Here is a 16,388-nt window from a genome sequence, read left to right on the forward strand (position 1 = left end):
ATACAGCGATTTGGGTATTTATAGGGGCGTAATGTGGTTCGGTTGAACAGCCAACGTGGATGATGCGTGAGATTACTTATGTACCCCGGAAAGGGCATCATAGGGAGATGTTAAGATTACATATTGGTGAGATAATCGTAAAACTTTTGTACACGTTGCTGTAGTGTAGCATCTACCTTTTGTCTCGTGTTTATATCGGTTATCTTTTTGGAAAGGGTGTTTATCCTAGTTTTGTTGATTTAAATATGATGCATGCAATTATAATTGTTTTTTTTTATATTTTTTTATTTTGGGGTTAGTAATTTTTTTTTTTTTTTGTAATTTAGTTTTTATAAATTTAAAAATTGTTGTTTTTAATTTTTTATGAAAGTCTAATGAGTCACATGGTGTTATTTTATTAGATCATGTACATGACTATAGACTAAATTAAGTAATAATTTTCAAATTTATATTGTCCGAATCTAAAAACAATTATAAAAACTAAAATCAAAACATACTATAATTACAAAGATAAAATCATACTAAAACTAAATATGTTTTTAATTTTCATAAAATTATTTGATTTTGTTTTTAAACTTTAGTCTTGATAAAAGTATTAAAAATAATGTTAATAACACATCTTTTTAAGAAATAATTTTCAAAATACTTTTTTTAATTGATAAAAATCAACCCGGGTCTTATAAATTTCTTATGAGACCTATATAATTTAGTAGAATTTAAATAAATTTTAAACGATTAAATATAATATATTAACAAATATGTTGTTATTACTTCTCAAAAATTTATATGTTAAAATGTTTGATAAATCGTCTAAAACACATAATCAGTATTTTTTTTTTTAATTACAAATCACGTGGCATGTAATAGGAGTTGAAATATGTACACTTTTCTTCTTCAAACAGTCATGTTGAGAAATTCTTTTAAGACTCTTGCAGTGTAAATTTCAGTAAACCCAACTTCTAAATTACCAGCCTCTTGTATGTTTAGTTAATGTATTTAGTGATTTTCACTTCACAAGTTAGACTATTAAATAAAAATAAACAAGGTAAACAAGAACTTTCACCTCACAACACACGAATTAAAATTGATTGAGTTGAGCACACACCAATCAAGTAGACAACAGATTCCAACAGGTCTTAAACTAAAATGAAAATGAATATTAAATAAGTGCAACTGATCTTAAATTCAAATGAAAATGAACATTAAATAAGTATAGATGGTCTTAAATTAAAACGTGAAAAAAACCAATATTTTTTCGATTATTTTTATAAAAGACAATTGAAATATAAATTAATTAATAAAAATTAATATATTTAATTTATAATATAAATTAAATATATTAATTTTTATTAATTTATTTGTTTCTTATAAAAAAAGCCAAAAATAATATTAAATAATAAAATTTATTTGAAAAATATGTTATTTATTATCTGATTACGTATGTATGCGTTGTGTTAATTGGATGAGTCATATGTTACTCTAAAATATATAAAAACTTTTAAATTGTAGACTAACCGGTAGTAAATTAATACAATATTGAATCGATTTTATGAACATAAAAAACATACCAATTTTTTTTTTCTTTCTCATCAACATAGAAAATATAGCAAACATTTTTATTTTTTTCTCAATCACAACCAAATGATTGTGATTGACGAATTAGTTGTGATAGAGATGATTAAATTGCCACTGCTCCAACACTAACATCCTACTAAGCCTTGTTGATGTTCTATAATGCATTAAAAATAAAAACAAATTTGCTATACTTAAAATTAATAAACAGGATCAATTATTAAGGTCATTGAAGTATTTGAAAGAGGGCTTCATTTATGTCTTGTCTGAATCCCACTAGAGCAGTTCGTTGGGCTGGTATAGTGGATTTTGGAGTTGCAATCCTCAATCTATTAAAAATCAAATCATATTATTTGTACTCCACTTCTTCCCAATTGTATTCTCCGATATGTTGTGTGACGGATTGATTGAGTGGTTATATTCGAATATAGAATACCATTTACATGTAAATTCATTTTCTATGTTTGATAAATTCAGTTTCTCTCTTGTCTTCTATCGATTTTTTAGAGTTAAAATTACACAAATTTTATCCATAATTCTTAACTATTTTTGCAATAATTAAAGCTAATATTTTCCTTTGTATAATATGACAAAAACCAATGTCTTAAAGGTTCATACTCAATAATAATCATAGCACCACCATCTTGGCAATATATTGGACCATTTTTAAACACCAAATTTATCATAAATCTGTTCATTCACAAAACAATAATATAACTTAGTTTTATTTGATTTCACGAGGAATACATTTATACAAGAAAATATAGAAGCACATAAGTTATTGGCCCAAGACTTTTGCTATCTTTTAAGGAGTTAGTTTCCATTTTGTTGCAACTATGATATCCTCCCATTTCAATATATTGCACTCTAAAGCTACTTTGGAAACCTGTATGGCCAAGTCATCTCGTACCATTGCTGTCAAAATGGGGCAAAGGTTGTGTTTTTGCTTCCACAAAATCAAAACATCAAATTTCTCACCATCCATTAATAAGGATCATTTAGGTACCTCAAGTTTATTTTTCTATTCAATTGCATCTTTCTCCTTTAAATGTTGCTTAAAAGCATATGCCCTTGCAAGAAAAATGATAGATTTTAAATAAGTTATCTTTTAATTTACACTCTAAACTTTCTCCTTTGAAAAGTCGGTACTAACACCATAGATGTCGTCAAAAGACCACTCAAATAATATATCTAAACTTATATCAAGTGTTGAAGGTCACTTTAAAATAAAAAATTAAATAGTTGATTTTTATTACATTTCCTCAATATTATTTATCATACTTAACATTCATTTAATCTATTACGTCCAGAACAATATTTCAAATTCATAGATGCTTTTTGAAGCTCACACAGTAAACCCTAATCAACAAACCAATAAATTCTAACCCGACATTCAAAAAACCATAAGAATACAACTTTTGCATAAAACATCTTTATTTTATATTTTAAGTAGGTCATTCATTGACTAATATTTGAAATTAGTTGGAAATTTCAACTAGAAAAATGCCACTGTTGAAAAGTAGAAGTTTAAAATTCTTCTCGTTCATATGGGTGAGATGGTGACTTAATTAGTGCAATTCAATAAAAATATAGAAAAATAAGTATGTCTCTGTCAAAACTCAACTTATTGATTTTCCTTCTTTTTGTCAAATCGTAAGAATTGTGAACTTCAGTTTTTTAAGGATGTCATCAATTTTCACTAGAGTTTTGGACAATTTTTTAAAATGTCAGGTCTATTGTGGACCACGTGTTAAAGTATTCCATAGTAGAATATGTCGTCTATATTAAACCACATGTTCTAAACCCTTGAATTCATCTCGTTTTAATATCAGATTTTTTTTTTATTATTATAAAAAATGAACTAAAGTTTTCCCTGGTTGGAAGGATTATATATACTAGACATTTTGTATCTTTATCCAGTAGTGTTTAATGATCAATATAATTAGTAGTGGAATAAGTGAATCAAACCAGAGATAACCCAATGAAGAGGGGTAGTGAACTATAAGAAAAGTAAAAAAACTGCAAATAATCAACCTTACTTTTATAGATTATATATTGGTGATCAATTTTTTTGTGAAGATTGGTGTGGTGTCTGTTGATCAATATATGTATCAATGAGAAAAGTAAATACATAAACATTTATAATTTATTTAATGTAGTATCCAACAACATAAGAAATAAGATTCATCATGATGCCTTTAACACCAGAAAGTAATAATCAGCGAAGTGAAAATATACAAGGATTCTAACAACTAAAACAATAAATACATCCCATACCACAGAAATATGAACCAAACATCATTTGCACAAATTAATGTAACCATCATCTAGGAAACATTTCTGTCACAATATCAGTACTGCTAAATTGCGTCGAGGTTTGATATCGATTTTCAGATTTTTTGTACTTAATTATTTGAGATGACGACGATGTTTCATTCGATGAACCTCTCCTTTTTCCGGAGGTATTCCATCTGTATATTCCAGGCTCAGTCAATGCCTTCTCATTAAGATGAACTTGTTTGGAAAGCATTTCTAGTACTTGTTTCATAGTTGGTCTATGTTGAGCTGCTGATTGAGTACAAAATAGAGCAACCACAAGGAACCGATACACCTCGATTTCATCGTAATCGATTAGTTCTGAATCGACAAGTTCTAGAAGCCTATTTTCTTCTTTCAGCTTCCATGCCTGCATACATGAATGACATGTTCTATGATCAACAATAAAATAGGATGCAACTTCCATGTATTGCAACCTTTTGAGTTAGTTATGAGCATTATTATTTGTAAGGCAGAATTGCAACAGAAGTCTTTTATCTTAATTTTGGTATTCGTGTCAAGTTATGATAAAGAATTAATCCAAAAAAATTATGAAAAAAGTACAATTTTGCGTATTTTTATTAGAATCTATTTTCTGTCGAGATTCATTTTCTTGTTCTTGTGTTTAGGATGAATGATATCTTGGAAAGTATTCGTGTTGCACAAGTTGACTCTATTGGGAAAAAATTTAGTTGTTGTTTTATTCATTTTGAAGTTCATTTTTTTGAAAAGGTTTTGAAGGGCTTGATTAAACTCCCTTCTCAAGCCCTCTTAAATCAACATTATATCCATACAAAAAGGATCAAGAAATATACCCATTCCACCAGAACCAAAATGTTGTCACCAAATGCAGCTTTGCTACTACTTTTACCACTGATAATTTCAAGCATAAGAATTCCAAAACTGTATACATCAGCCTTCTTTGTAAGCTGACTTAGAAGCGCATATTCGGGCGCAAGATATCCCCTGCTCATACAAAACATGTAATTCAAATGAGTTTACGACAAAATTACAAAACGATTAAACTAACTTACAAGCGATAATCTATTGAACAAGTTTAGTTACCAGTCACACAATATTATGCATCTATGCTTACATTGTTCCAGCAACTCGGGTACTAACATGTGTGACATTGTCAGGAAAAAGTTTTGCAAGACCAAAATCTCCAATTTTTGGATTGAAATTCTCATCCAACAATATGTTGCTAGCTTTGATATCTCTGTGAACAATGTTTGGCTGTGCTTCTTCATGAAGAAAGCTTAGACCAGAAGCTGTACCGCGGCAAATAGTAGCCCTCTTTGGCCAATCCAGAGGAACACATTTACTTTTTGAACCTGTAAACAAAATTATCTCTCCATTAGCATACTGCATATCCAAACCTTCACGTAAACTCAATCAAATACAGAAATTATACTATGAAGCTTCAAAATTTGCGCCACATTGACCTCAAAATCTTGATACACTGTATGAATACTAAAATAGCAACAAAGACCAGGAAGACTGACAAAGTGACTTTTATCCAAACATGGAGGTTATAATCTAGGAAGCACGGAAAATGATTATCAAATTGAGATTCAAATCGTGAATCAAAAGACTTATTTTACTAATCGTGAGTCAAATCTTATTATTATTATGAATGATAAGTACACTACCAATAAAAATATTATATTTTTTTAAGTAAAAACAAAGTTTCAACAGTGACTCATTAGAATGAATCGGGATTCAAAATGAGACTCAAATACACACTAGAAATTCATATCGATTGGATTCAGTTTTGTATTGAGTCGTGATACAACTCGTATGCACTAGACTATATGAAGATAATAATTGTTTTCAAAAGTGGAAAGTTTGAAAAGCCATTTTAGTTAGATAATGATCATATAAAAGCACACGTTACCTAGCAAAGAACTTGCAAGGCTATTGTTCTCCAGAAACTCGTACACCAATATTAGATGATTACCCTCGACACAGAAGCCAATTAGTTTCACAAGATTTGGATGTCTTATATTTGATATCATATCAATTTCTGTCATAAATTCATGTATTCCTTGTTTAGACTCTACAGAAAGTGACTTGATAGCAACTTCAGTACCATCCTTCAAAACTCCCTGCAAATATTAATAACAAGGAAAAAAATAATGATTTCATGTAATGATTGTAAGCAATAAGACAAATAAATAATAATAATGATGATGATCCTCACCTTGTAGACAACTCCATAGCCTCCACCACCAATTTTGCATGAAGGATGAAAATCTCCTGTAGCAGATCTCAATGAGTTATAGCTAAAGCTTTTAGTTTCCTTCACTGTCAATCACAAACACAAAGCTTTACACACAAGAGAACATTGAATACAAAATTTCTCAAACTGTGAACATTTGAAAAGGGTCAAGAATGTCGTTTTCGGATGAAAATGAAGTCTCACTAGATCCAGACACTTTCACATGCATATTTTACAGAAGTGGTCGATGAGTTTTAATTAAAGTCGAATTAATCGGGAGTATCTGAGTACAAACCCTGACTAGGTCAATATTTGGTCAGACTTTAATTAAACTTCGCATTACCAAATTCTTTTTCCCCTAATAAGCGGAGAATTAAGAAAAAACATACTAAATAGCACTGATTTCTCTATTAATATTAACATTTTAAAAAGGATATCAATCCCATAAAGATGGACTTGGTAGTACTAAATGGTTCAAGAGATACAAATTATAACTCTGCATGTTGACCCCAGGTTTGACCTGCAATTAATCATTCTCTGCAACAGATAGATCCTGGCATTGTGAAATTGGAATTTATCCAATATGTATGGTCATGGTTTGACTTTTGATTGTATGTTAGAGAATACAAAGAGAAGAACTAAACTTATAATTGTAATAGTAAATGAAGCCATGACATGTCCTAAATGTTTCTAAATTGCGCTCCACAACAACAGTTACGACCACAATATAACAGTTTCTGAAGTATTCGCAACAACATCAATTGCCCGAATTTTACCGCAATATAAAGATTTACAGCTTAACCGCAACCTAAAGCTTAGTTTTAATTTTAACTATCTGCAAGCAGAATACAACAACAATCAAATCTTTTTCCACTAGGTAGGGTTAGCTACATGGATCAAATGACGCCATAGCATTCAATCATATAACATACCTCGTTCCAGCTCATTAATCTCTAGGTCTTTCCTAATAGTTTTCCTACGTCTTTCTCTGCCTCTAACGATTTGACTATCCTCCATTTGATCTACTCTCCTCACTACATAATACTAAAATAAATTTTAAAAGCTCAATACTAAAATTAATTTTAAAAGCAGAATACTAAAAAAAATTAAAAGCTCAAAAACTAAGATTAAGTTTTTCTATTTGATAGCCTAAAGTTAATTGCCATCAACTCCAATTCTATTCAGTCTCAATTCCCTGAAAAACCTGCAACAATTTATGTGTGGCTTTGAAAGAAAGAGAACACACAATTTCCTGAAAATGGAATCTGTGCATGAAGTAATCAACCCTCTATTGCTACAGATAGATAGCCAATTTCAAGCTTTGTAATATCTGGGATTTGAACAGGAAACTACAAAAAGGAACAAGAGAGGGAAGGATGGATGAAAGGGAACAAACAAAACAATAAATCATGAAATTACAAAGTCAAGGACCTGTGTACAATTTGATGCAAACAATTGATCCATAATGCAAATTTAAAAACTTGTTGGGCTAAACTTATTAATGAACTTCATTTAAGGTCAAATCGATATCAGAGTTCAAACTCTGCTTGGAACAATGTTTTATCAGACTTTACTTATCTTATGATCAAAATCCGGATTACTAGAGCACCGAAGCTGAGAGTTAAGACAAAAACAAAAATAATGCAAATAAATCAAAGCCATGTTCATTTTCTGTACCTAGTTCATGTGGCTGCTCCACAGGTTGACCTTTCCCTTTACACCAATTCAAGGAACCAAAGCAATTGAAAATCATGACTATGGCCTCAGCTCCAATCTCCTAAGCTACCATAAAACCTTCCAACCACATTTGTTTGACAAATTCATCACACATATCAAAATCATAAAACTAACCAAGTTTCCAACTTGGAAGGAAAACACTATATGCACAATAAAGGGTAAAAAGAAAATGGTTTTTTTTTTTCTTTCACATCATGGTTTGAATCAGTGACAAACCCAAAATCATACCCTGATAAAAATATTAAAAAATTGAAAAGATTAGATTTTTAGTCTTATTCTGATAAAGAGAAAGGTAAGGAAATTGTTGATAATTTACTATGAGTAATAGTAATATTGAAAGGTTGGAAGAAACGTGTGAATCCATAAATGATTTGTTAAAAAGGTAAATGAAATGAATATCAATGGAAATGAGTGATAACAAATATGTAAGAGTAGTGTTGTGTGTGTGTAGGGTAAACTATGAAAGTGACATGTTTTTTTTCTTCTTTTTTCCGTGTTTTATGTTTCTACTTTCTTTTGCTTGATAAAATGAACAATGAAACAAACACATGACTCAGTCATGTCATGAAATCATATATAGACAAAAAGAGAAGACGCTTCCATTTCTAGTTCACTTTAAAAAAACCTTTTTGCAGGGTTCAAATTTCAATTGTATGGCATTTATACTTTTACTAGTCGAAAACAAATATACATACTCTCTCTGGAATCAATTACTCCATCTAAACTTAATTATATAAAAAAATTATTTGTTCATATTTAATGCTATTTTTTCAAAAATAACTTTAAATTCTTTAATATTTGAGAAGACAATAGTAAATATATGGTTTTTTTTTTATACATAAAAACAAGAAAATTAAATTTATTTAAAGTTTTGAAACTTAGACCCATAATTATGCTGATACGGATTAGAGTCTCATGTTATCAAAGATTTGGGATTGGACTATTGGATGGATATTTGTATTTGAATACCCTTATTTTTTAAATTAACTTTTAAAAATGAGATGCAAACTCATTTAATATTCTATTAGAGTATATAATGTGTTTGAACGGGTTGTAGAATATATATATGTGATAGAACACTCTCATCTTTAGAGCTAATTTATTATTATTATAGCAATTTCATGAGATATCAGCTAAATTAATTAGTAATAGCAATTTCATGGTTAATTTCATATTGCTTAATACCAGAAAAATGCATACAAATCAAAAACAGCATTCATTTAAATCTCAAGAATTCATGAAAGGAAAAGAACTTGGGGGACTGGACCAATACCCAAGGAAACAAGATGGGCAATTGCCTCGTTAAAAACCTTATTAGGAAAATCAAATGGGACAAAACCATGATGAAGGAAAAAAGAGTACAGTGCATAAAACTACAATAGAAAGACAATTCAATTAGATGTTTGTCATCTTGTTGCGTTCTTTCTTCTTTGGTAAATTTCAGTTCAACTTCAATCCAGAATCAACATATGGTAATTTATCCATGGAAGTATGACGTTGTAGGGAATTTCATTCAAACTAACACGAAAAAGTTGCGTTTTTCGTGATATTTGTACTGGAAAAACAAGAAAGAAAGAAAGTGTGTTACTTTGAGTTATATTAAAACAAATTGACATTTATAAATCTTTGAAAGCGAAACATAACAAGAATAGATCCAAGGTGGTGAAGACAACAACATTCAATTTAATTTAGTTGTAAGTTAAAAACTAAAAACAGTTTACAATAACTTACTCATTCAAAACTTTGAAAGAGATGCCATCATCATTGTCCATCCTCACATCTTCTGGAGGATGAATTGAGAGAATGTTTGGTTGATCAGCCGAGTCGGGGGACTGCATTGAAATATGAACAACGTTTTCCTAAAGAGAAAAAATCCCTAAACATATAAGCCATATAGTGGACAAAAATATAAACATAAAAAATAAAATAAAAGAACTTTGCAGTATTACACAAATTCAAATATGTGTATGGTGGCATTTTTTATTTGAATAGTTCCATATTAAAAGTTAATTTAGCTAAAGAAAAAGGAAATGTTTTAACAATGGAATAATAAAGAAAGTATATATTATAGCTTACATGCATCCATTTGAGTCGAAGTACTATATCACGTATTGTCTTAGTTGGTATCTTCTTCGCTATCTTTGCATACAATGTTGTGCCACAATACGATGATGCAAACCTTCAACCATAAATAAATGACTTAATTATTTTTTGGTAATTAATTTTTATCATTCCTTATCTTTTACTATAATATTAAACTTGGTTATATAATTATTACTCAAAAGTATAATATAATTACTTGAATTAACAAAAATAAAAAAGAAGTTGGTAAAGAAGAAGAACTAACTTAACGAGTCCTTTTTGAAGAGCGAGTTGTTCTTGAACAGTCCAATCCAAAGATATTCCAGGATTATGATTCAATCCAACAACGTTAGCGTAGTTCACGGTGTGCCGTGGGCGACCACGACACTTCTTGGGAGCTTCAACGCCGTTGTGAGGTGGTGGACGGTTCTCCTTTGGAACGGAATCGGCGACGTTGTTGTTGTGAGGTGGTGGATGAGGCCTCCTGATCTGCTTCATTTCAGAATTCATTATGGCCGGTGAATCAAAATTCAAAGAGAAATAAGTGAGAGAGTGAGTGAGTGAATGATTTTGTTTTTAGAACACAAACTGGTTTAAATAAGAATAGGAACTAACTACGGTCAAGTCAAAGTATGTCGTTGTATGTATTTTGGCAGATTTGGACGCTACCACGGAAAACCCGCGAGCAGTTAAGAATTATCCGCGAGCTACAACACGGGTCCAGAGTTAATTGGCTTTGGAAAATTATTACCCACGGAAATGTCTTGAGTAATGTTTACTCTCGTGGGTAAATTACCCGTAAACCTTCCGTGGGTAATGTTAATAAAAATTACGGAGAGAGAGATAGCAAGTGAGAGAGAGAACGAAAACGAACTTGAGACGAAGTTGCCACGTCGAAATCGAGTCGGGAAGGTTCAATCTGTGGCATGGTTGAAGAAGGTTTGTTAGTTTGTAGAGAGAATGGTTGAAGGGGATATTTTGGAGGACTGTTGAGTGTTTGAGTCACAAAATCTGTTTTCCTTTCCTTTTTTTTCTCTCAACATGTAAAGGTGGTTATGTCCAAAAAACCAAATAGAAATAACTCTAGGAAAATACGTTTTACATCATTAATTAAACATAATTTTTAGATTGTTAAATAATTGACTTTAATTTTAGTCACTTTTTAATGTTTATAAAATGAGTGGTTGTTAAATGTTGGTCTACATTGCGGTAACGTTTTTGGCTTACTAATCAATAAATATTTTATTTGTATATATTTAATATGATATTAGTAACTTTAAATTAAAATAAGCTATATTATACAAACTATTAAATATAATATTCTAATTTTCTTTTTATCAATTTTCATGTAATCAAGTTTTAATTATACAATTGAGTAAAATAAATAAATATATATAATACAATCCAAGGAAAAATATTATGAATAAAATAAATACAAAAAAGATGTACAAAAATTACATAATACAAGAATAGTAAAATATATGAGATAACATAAAAATAGTAGAAAATCCCGTTGACGTAGATATTAATATATACATTATTTTACTTGAAATTCTTCAAACTCCATGTAATTTGGTAACAAAAGATTTGAGACTTGTCACCTTAAAAATTATATTTTTTTCAAACGATTATGCAAGTTAATGAACTTTATTCCTAATTGATTGTGGGTTCTTTAACAATTTCAAAATATTTTAAGTCAAAACATGAGTATTTTGAAATATATGAACCAAATTAAACGAAAATGAAAGCTAAGTAAATATAAATTGAAAGTAAATAGGTTTTGATTGATAAATGTGTGTTGACTCTTGAATGATAATTATAATTGGTAAAAATAGAATGAATTTTAAAGCTTAAATCTTATTAGCCATGATAATGGTCAACTAGAGATTGCATCATGACTACCAAGAATTTACAAGATTTGGTCCGTTATGCGATTTCGTCTTATCTCATAAATAATAGACCGAGCGGTAAAAAAAAAATTAAGGATTGAGTACGAGTTACCAATTGGATTAACCATCTTGTCTCAAATTAATTTAAAGACAAATGATTTTTTTTATTATCATTTTAGATTATTGTTGATTCACCCTTTTTAATAAAATTAATCACTAGTAATTTATAATTTTGTAAAACAATATTATGATTTACTACTCAAATTGACAAGTGTGATCCATATGTGACTTATTATGAGTTTATTTATGTTTAATTGTTTTTTTTTTTTTAACTAAAAATTTAACGATTACTAGTTACCGTCTCATATTGAGACTAATCCAATTTTGTCTTTATTTCGTTTCGTCTTTAGTAAACTCACAACTCACTAAATTTGATCGGTTAAAGAGACGAGTTTGAATTTAAAATTTGATCCGATCAAATATTGAGATTGAATAAGAGACATACCAAATTCGACCTAACTCGTCCTTTGTTCATTCCCACTGACTATCGTATTCGACTATACTTATACATTTGTGTTCAAATTCTTGGTATATGTAACATCTTGAGATCCGCAATATTTCTGTATTGTAAATATTTCGGATTTAATTCATCAAAAGTGAATAATGTTCAAATGACATTTCCAAAATGATCCTTACACTACATTCACATGTCTCTTCACACTATAGCATTAAAATGCTCATAAAGTTAACTGCTCCTTATAAAATTTTATATATTTTTGGTAAACAAAACATTAAAAACATTCATATTATGTAAAGACAACTTTGAAGGGAAATCAACGACAGAGCCAATAAACATATATGGTAAAATTCTAGTGTCAACTTTAAAGATTATTATGAATTTATCACACGTTCTTTGATTACAAACTAATAAACAAAATTTCACGCAAATTTATCTAAACGATTGCTATGAAAGCATATCATTACATACAAAGGTGGAGCTAGGTAAGGACGGGGGACGCGGTCACCCAAAAAAAAAAAGGTAAAATGACTAAAATACCCTCATTACAATTAAGAAATTATAATTATACCTTAAACTTAAATCTCTCTTCCTCTCTCTTCCAAATTTAGTCTTCATCTATCTCCCTCATGCGAACACGATTTTGAATGCAAACACGATTCTAAAGGCCCTCATTCTAAACGCAAACACGATTCACGATTTTGCCTATACTTCGCAATCGTGTCTTGCTCCTCCTTCGCTTTGCGTCTCTCCTCCGGCTCTGCCTCTGCTCGCTGCCTCGGCCTCGCCCAGTCCTCCGCCTTGGTTGACCGTTCGTCAAAACTCAAAAGGTTTGGATTTCAATTCGTATTATCATCAGAATTGATGTTTGGAGTTTTGTTTGTTTCAAATTAGATGTTAGTGCTGATTTTTTATGAATTTTTTTATTGCATATAAGGTGTTTGATTTTTTGTCTATATAAAGTGTTTAAGTTTTTTTTTTTTTGTGCATATAAGGTGTTTGACTTTTTTTTCTATTTAAGGTTCACTGAAAATATGTTTTATGTTTTCTAAATTGGTTGATTTAGAGAAGTTTGTGAGAATAAAGAATAGTAAAAGAATTGATTCTTTTTTCAAGAGGAAAATTTGTGGGAATGAAAGATATGAAGAAATTATAACTTCTACATCCGAAACTATATATGAGAATCCAAGAATTGAAGAAAATGAGAATCATCTTTCCAAAGTTCTTAGTGTTTTCGAAGATGACTTTGAGAAATGTTTAGAACGTGACCCCGAAAAGCGCATTCAAATTTGACAATATCCACCAAATAAATTGGATGCAATACGAAGAGCTTATCTAAAATTTGGTCCTTATCAAATAAATTTAGATGAACATCCTTTATCTGGCAACGAGGTTCATCCAAGACGGGTTCAATATGTTTGGTTTAACATATTTTATTCATGGCTAGAATATTCACATTCTAAAGATGCTGCAAATTGTTTGTCATGCTATCTATTTAGCAAAAGGCCAAGTGGACGTCCCGGATCAGATGTCTTCATTGTTACGGGTTTTAGAAATTGGAAGAAAATTAAAAATGGAAAATTTTGCGTCTTTCTCAAACACATAGAGATGAATCCTTGCTCACCACACAACAGTGCAATGAAAGCTTGTCTAAACTTGTTGAATCAAGATGAACATATTATGAATACTTTTCAAGTGCAAAGCTTAGGACAACTTACAATGATGAAGTTGTGAAAGTTGTGTTGGAAAATGCTTCATATAATTCTAAGTATACTTCACATCAAATTCAAAAAGAGCTTTTGCATATTCTTTCTAGTACGGTGAGAAAACATATATGTGAAGAAATTGATGATTCCAAATTTTGCATCGTTGTAGATGAAGTTCGTGATGAATCAAAAAGAGAACAAATGTCTCTTGTGTTAAGATTTGTTGACAAAGTTGGTTTAATACAAGAGTGATTTTTTTTGTGGCACATGTTAAAGACACTACAACTTTAACTCTGAAAGATTAAGTATGTGATCTACTTTCTCGACACAATCTTGATGTTTCTAACATGCGTGGTCAAGGGTATGATGATGCTAGTAATATGAGAGGAGAATGGAACGATTTACAAGCACTATTTATGAAAGATTGTCCTTATGCATACTATGTCCATTGTTTTGCTCATCGATTGCAACTTGCCTTGGTTACTGTATCAAGAGAAGTTGTTCCAATGCATTAATTTTTTGAGAAGCTAACTTTTGTTGTTAATGTTGTTTGTTCTTCTACTAAGCGTCATGATGAGTTACAAGCTGCTCAATTAGAAGAAATTGCACATCTGCTAGAAATTGATGAGATTGTAATTGGTAAAGGTATAAATCAAATTGGTACTTTGAAACGAGCTGGCGACACTCGTTGGGGATCACATTTCTCTTCTATTTGTAGCTTGATAAATATGTATGAGGCAACCTGTACTGTTTAAAAAAAAAATATATAAATGAAAGAGCAAATTATTCTACATGTGGGGATGGTGATAGTGCCTATAATTATTTGACGGCGTTTGATTTTTTATTTATCTTGCATTTGATGAAAGAAATTATGAGGATCACTGATATACTTTGTCAAGCCTTACAACAACAATTTCATGATATAGTTAATGTCATGTGTTTGGTTGGAACAACAAAGTATCTTATTCAAGAATTGAGAGAAGATGGTTGGGATGCATTGTTTACTGAAGTGAAGATTTTTTGTGAAAAACATGATATTGAGATTCCTAATCTCAATGATGTTCATTCAACAACAAGATTTGGACGCTCTCGTCTTCAACAAGGTCAGATTACAATAGAGCATCATTTTATAGTTGAAATATTTGTTTACTATCATTGATCAACAATTACAAGAGTTGAATAACAGATTTAGTGAGCAAGCAATGGATTTGTTAACTCTAAGTTGTGCTTTGACTCCTAAGGATAATTATAAAGCTTTTAACATTGAAAAAATTTGCACTCTAGTTGAAAAATATTACCCTGTGGATTTCAATATGGAAGAGAAGATTAATTTGAAATTTCAACTCCAACATTTCTTGGTTGATGCTCGTCAAAATTTAAATTTGAAGAATTTATCAACTATCCAAGAATTGTGCTCATGTTTGGTTGCAATTGAATAGGCGCAAAATTTCTACTTGATTGATAGACTACTTTGTCTTATCACGACTCTTCTGGTTTCTACTGCCACAACAAAAAGATCTTTTTCAACAATGAAAATTATTAAATCTAAGTTAAGAAACAAGATGGAAGCTGACTTTTTGACAGATATCATGACGACTTATATTGAAAGAAAAATTGTTGTGAGTATCACTTCTGAGTCTATTATTGATGATTTCAAGTTAATTAAAGAGCGTTGACTTTCAGGTATTCCTAAGTCAAGTAGTTAAATTATTTGATATTTCACTTTGTGTTTATTACATCTTAATTTTTTATATATTTAATTTATACATTATATTTTTATGTTGGTCATCTCAATCAGCTTTTTAGTCAAGCTCTACGTACAAGTCCTAACTAACTCACTCCCACTGATATCTCGCGGTCATATAACAACTCTCAGCTTACCTCATCCATAATGAGTGCATTTGTTATAGATTTTTTTTGTATAAAAAATCTATTTTTAAGTCCAAAATGATGTTGCAGGGTTTAAATAGTGTTTGTTTTTTTATTTTTTTAAATTATTTTTTTGGCTAAAAATGAAAAACTAAAAATAGCACCATGTTACGTTACAAAAACAATTTAAAAACACTGAACTTAACATTTGTCATTACTCTTACCCTATTTTTTGAACATCTCAAATTGTCTTTCAGCAATTTTTATTAGGGTTTTTTCTTTTGACATATTCTTCTTCTCCTTCCATGAATATATGTTTTTTTCTCCTTTTCGATCTCTCTAGTTGTACTACTTACTACCTGATTATTATCAACTAGAATAACAACTAAAAAAATAAAACAAGGTATACTCAAACGGATTTTCAATGATGATGATAATAATAATATAGTTAGTGGGTAAATATTTTAACATCACTATTA

The 16,388-nt window shown here is 30.0% G+C and overlaps 2 protein-coding genes and 1 pseudogene across 4 annotated transcripts; 1 reads left to right on the top strand and 2 right to left on the bottom strand.

Annotated features, from left to right (window-relative positions):
• Positions 1 to 3,687: 3,687 nt before the first annotated feature.
• LOC101507884 (cold-responsive protein kinase 1) lies at positions 3,688 to 8,206 on the bottom strand. 3 transcript variants are annotated; one of them, XM_027332238.2, is made up of 7 exons: positions 7,787 to 8,206; positions 7,042 to 7,143; positions 6,092 to 6,195; positions 5,786 to 5,996; positions 4,985 to 5,222; positions 4,704 to 4,854; positions 3,688 to 4,258 (listed from the first exon to the last, which is right to left on the bottom strand). In XM_027332238.2, the coding sequence occupies exons 1-7, from the start codon at positions 7,860 to 7,862 to the stop codon at positions 3,896 to 3,898; spliced, it is 1,245 nt and encodes a 414-aa protein (XP_027188039.1). In that variant the 5' UTR covers positions 7,863 to 8,206; the 3' UTR covers positions 3,688 to 3,895. The 3 variants fall into 3 exon arrangements, with proteins under 3 accessions (XP_027188039.1, XP_012569007.1, XP_004492426.1); XM_012713553.3 differs by lacking the exon at positions 7,042 to 7,143 and having other exon boundaries at positions 6,092 to 6,147; XM_004492369.4 differs by lacking the exon at positions 7,042 to 7,143.
• An 841-nt stretch (positions 8,207 to 9,047) lies between these two features.
• LOC101508421 (uncharacterized) lies at positions 9,048 to 10,971 on the bottom strand. The gene is made up of 5 exons (XM_004492370.4): positions 10,803 to 10,971; positions 10,194 to 10,417; positions 9,923 to 10,025; positions 9,578 to 9,705; positions 9,048 to 9,401 (listed from the first exon to the last, which is right to left on the bottom strand). Exons 1-5 carry the CDS (start codon positions 10,854 to 10,856, stop codon positions 9,365 to 9,367), a joined length of 546 nt encoding a protein of 181 aa, XP_004492427.1. The 5' UTR covers positions 10,857 to 10,971; the 3' UTR covers positions 9,048 to 9,364.
• A 2,404-nt stretch (positions 10,972 to 13,375) lies between these two features.
• Positions 13,376 to 15,716, top strand: LOC101491208 (uncharacterized; annotated as a pseudogene).
• Positions 15,717 to 16,388: the final 672 nt, after the last annotated feature.

Source organism: Cicer arietinum, chromosome 3, assembly GCF_000331145.2.
Source record: "Cicer arietinum cultivar CDC Frontier isolate Library 1 chromosome 3, Cicar.CDCFrontier_v2.0, whole genome shotgun sequence".
Lineage (NCBI taxonomy): Eukaryota > Viridiplantae > Streptophyta > Magnoliopsida > Fabales > Fabaceae > Cicer > Cicer arietinum.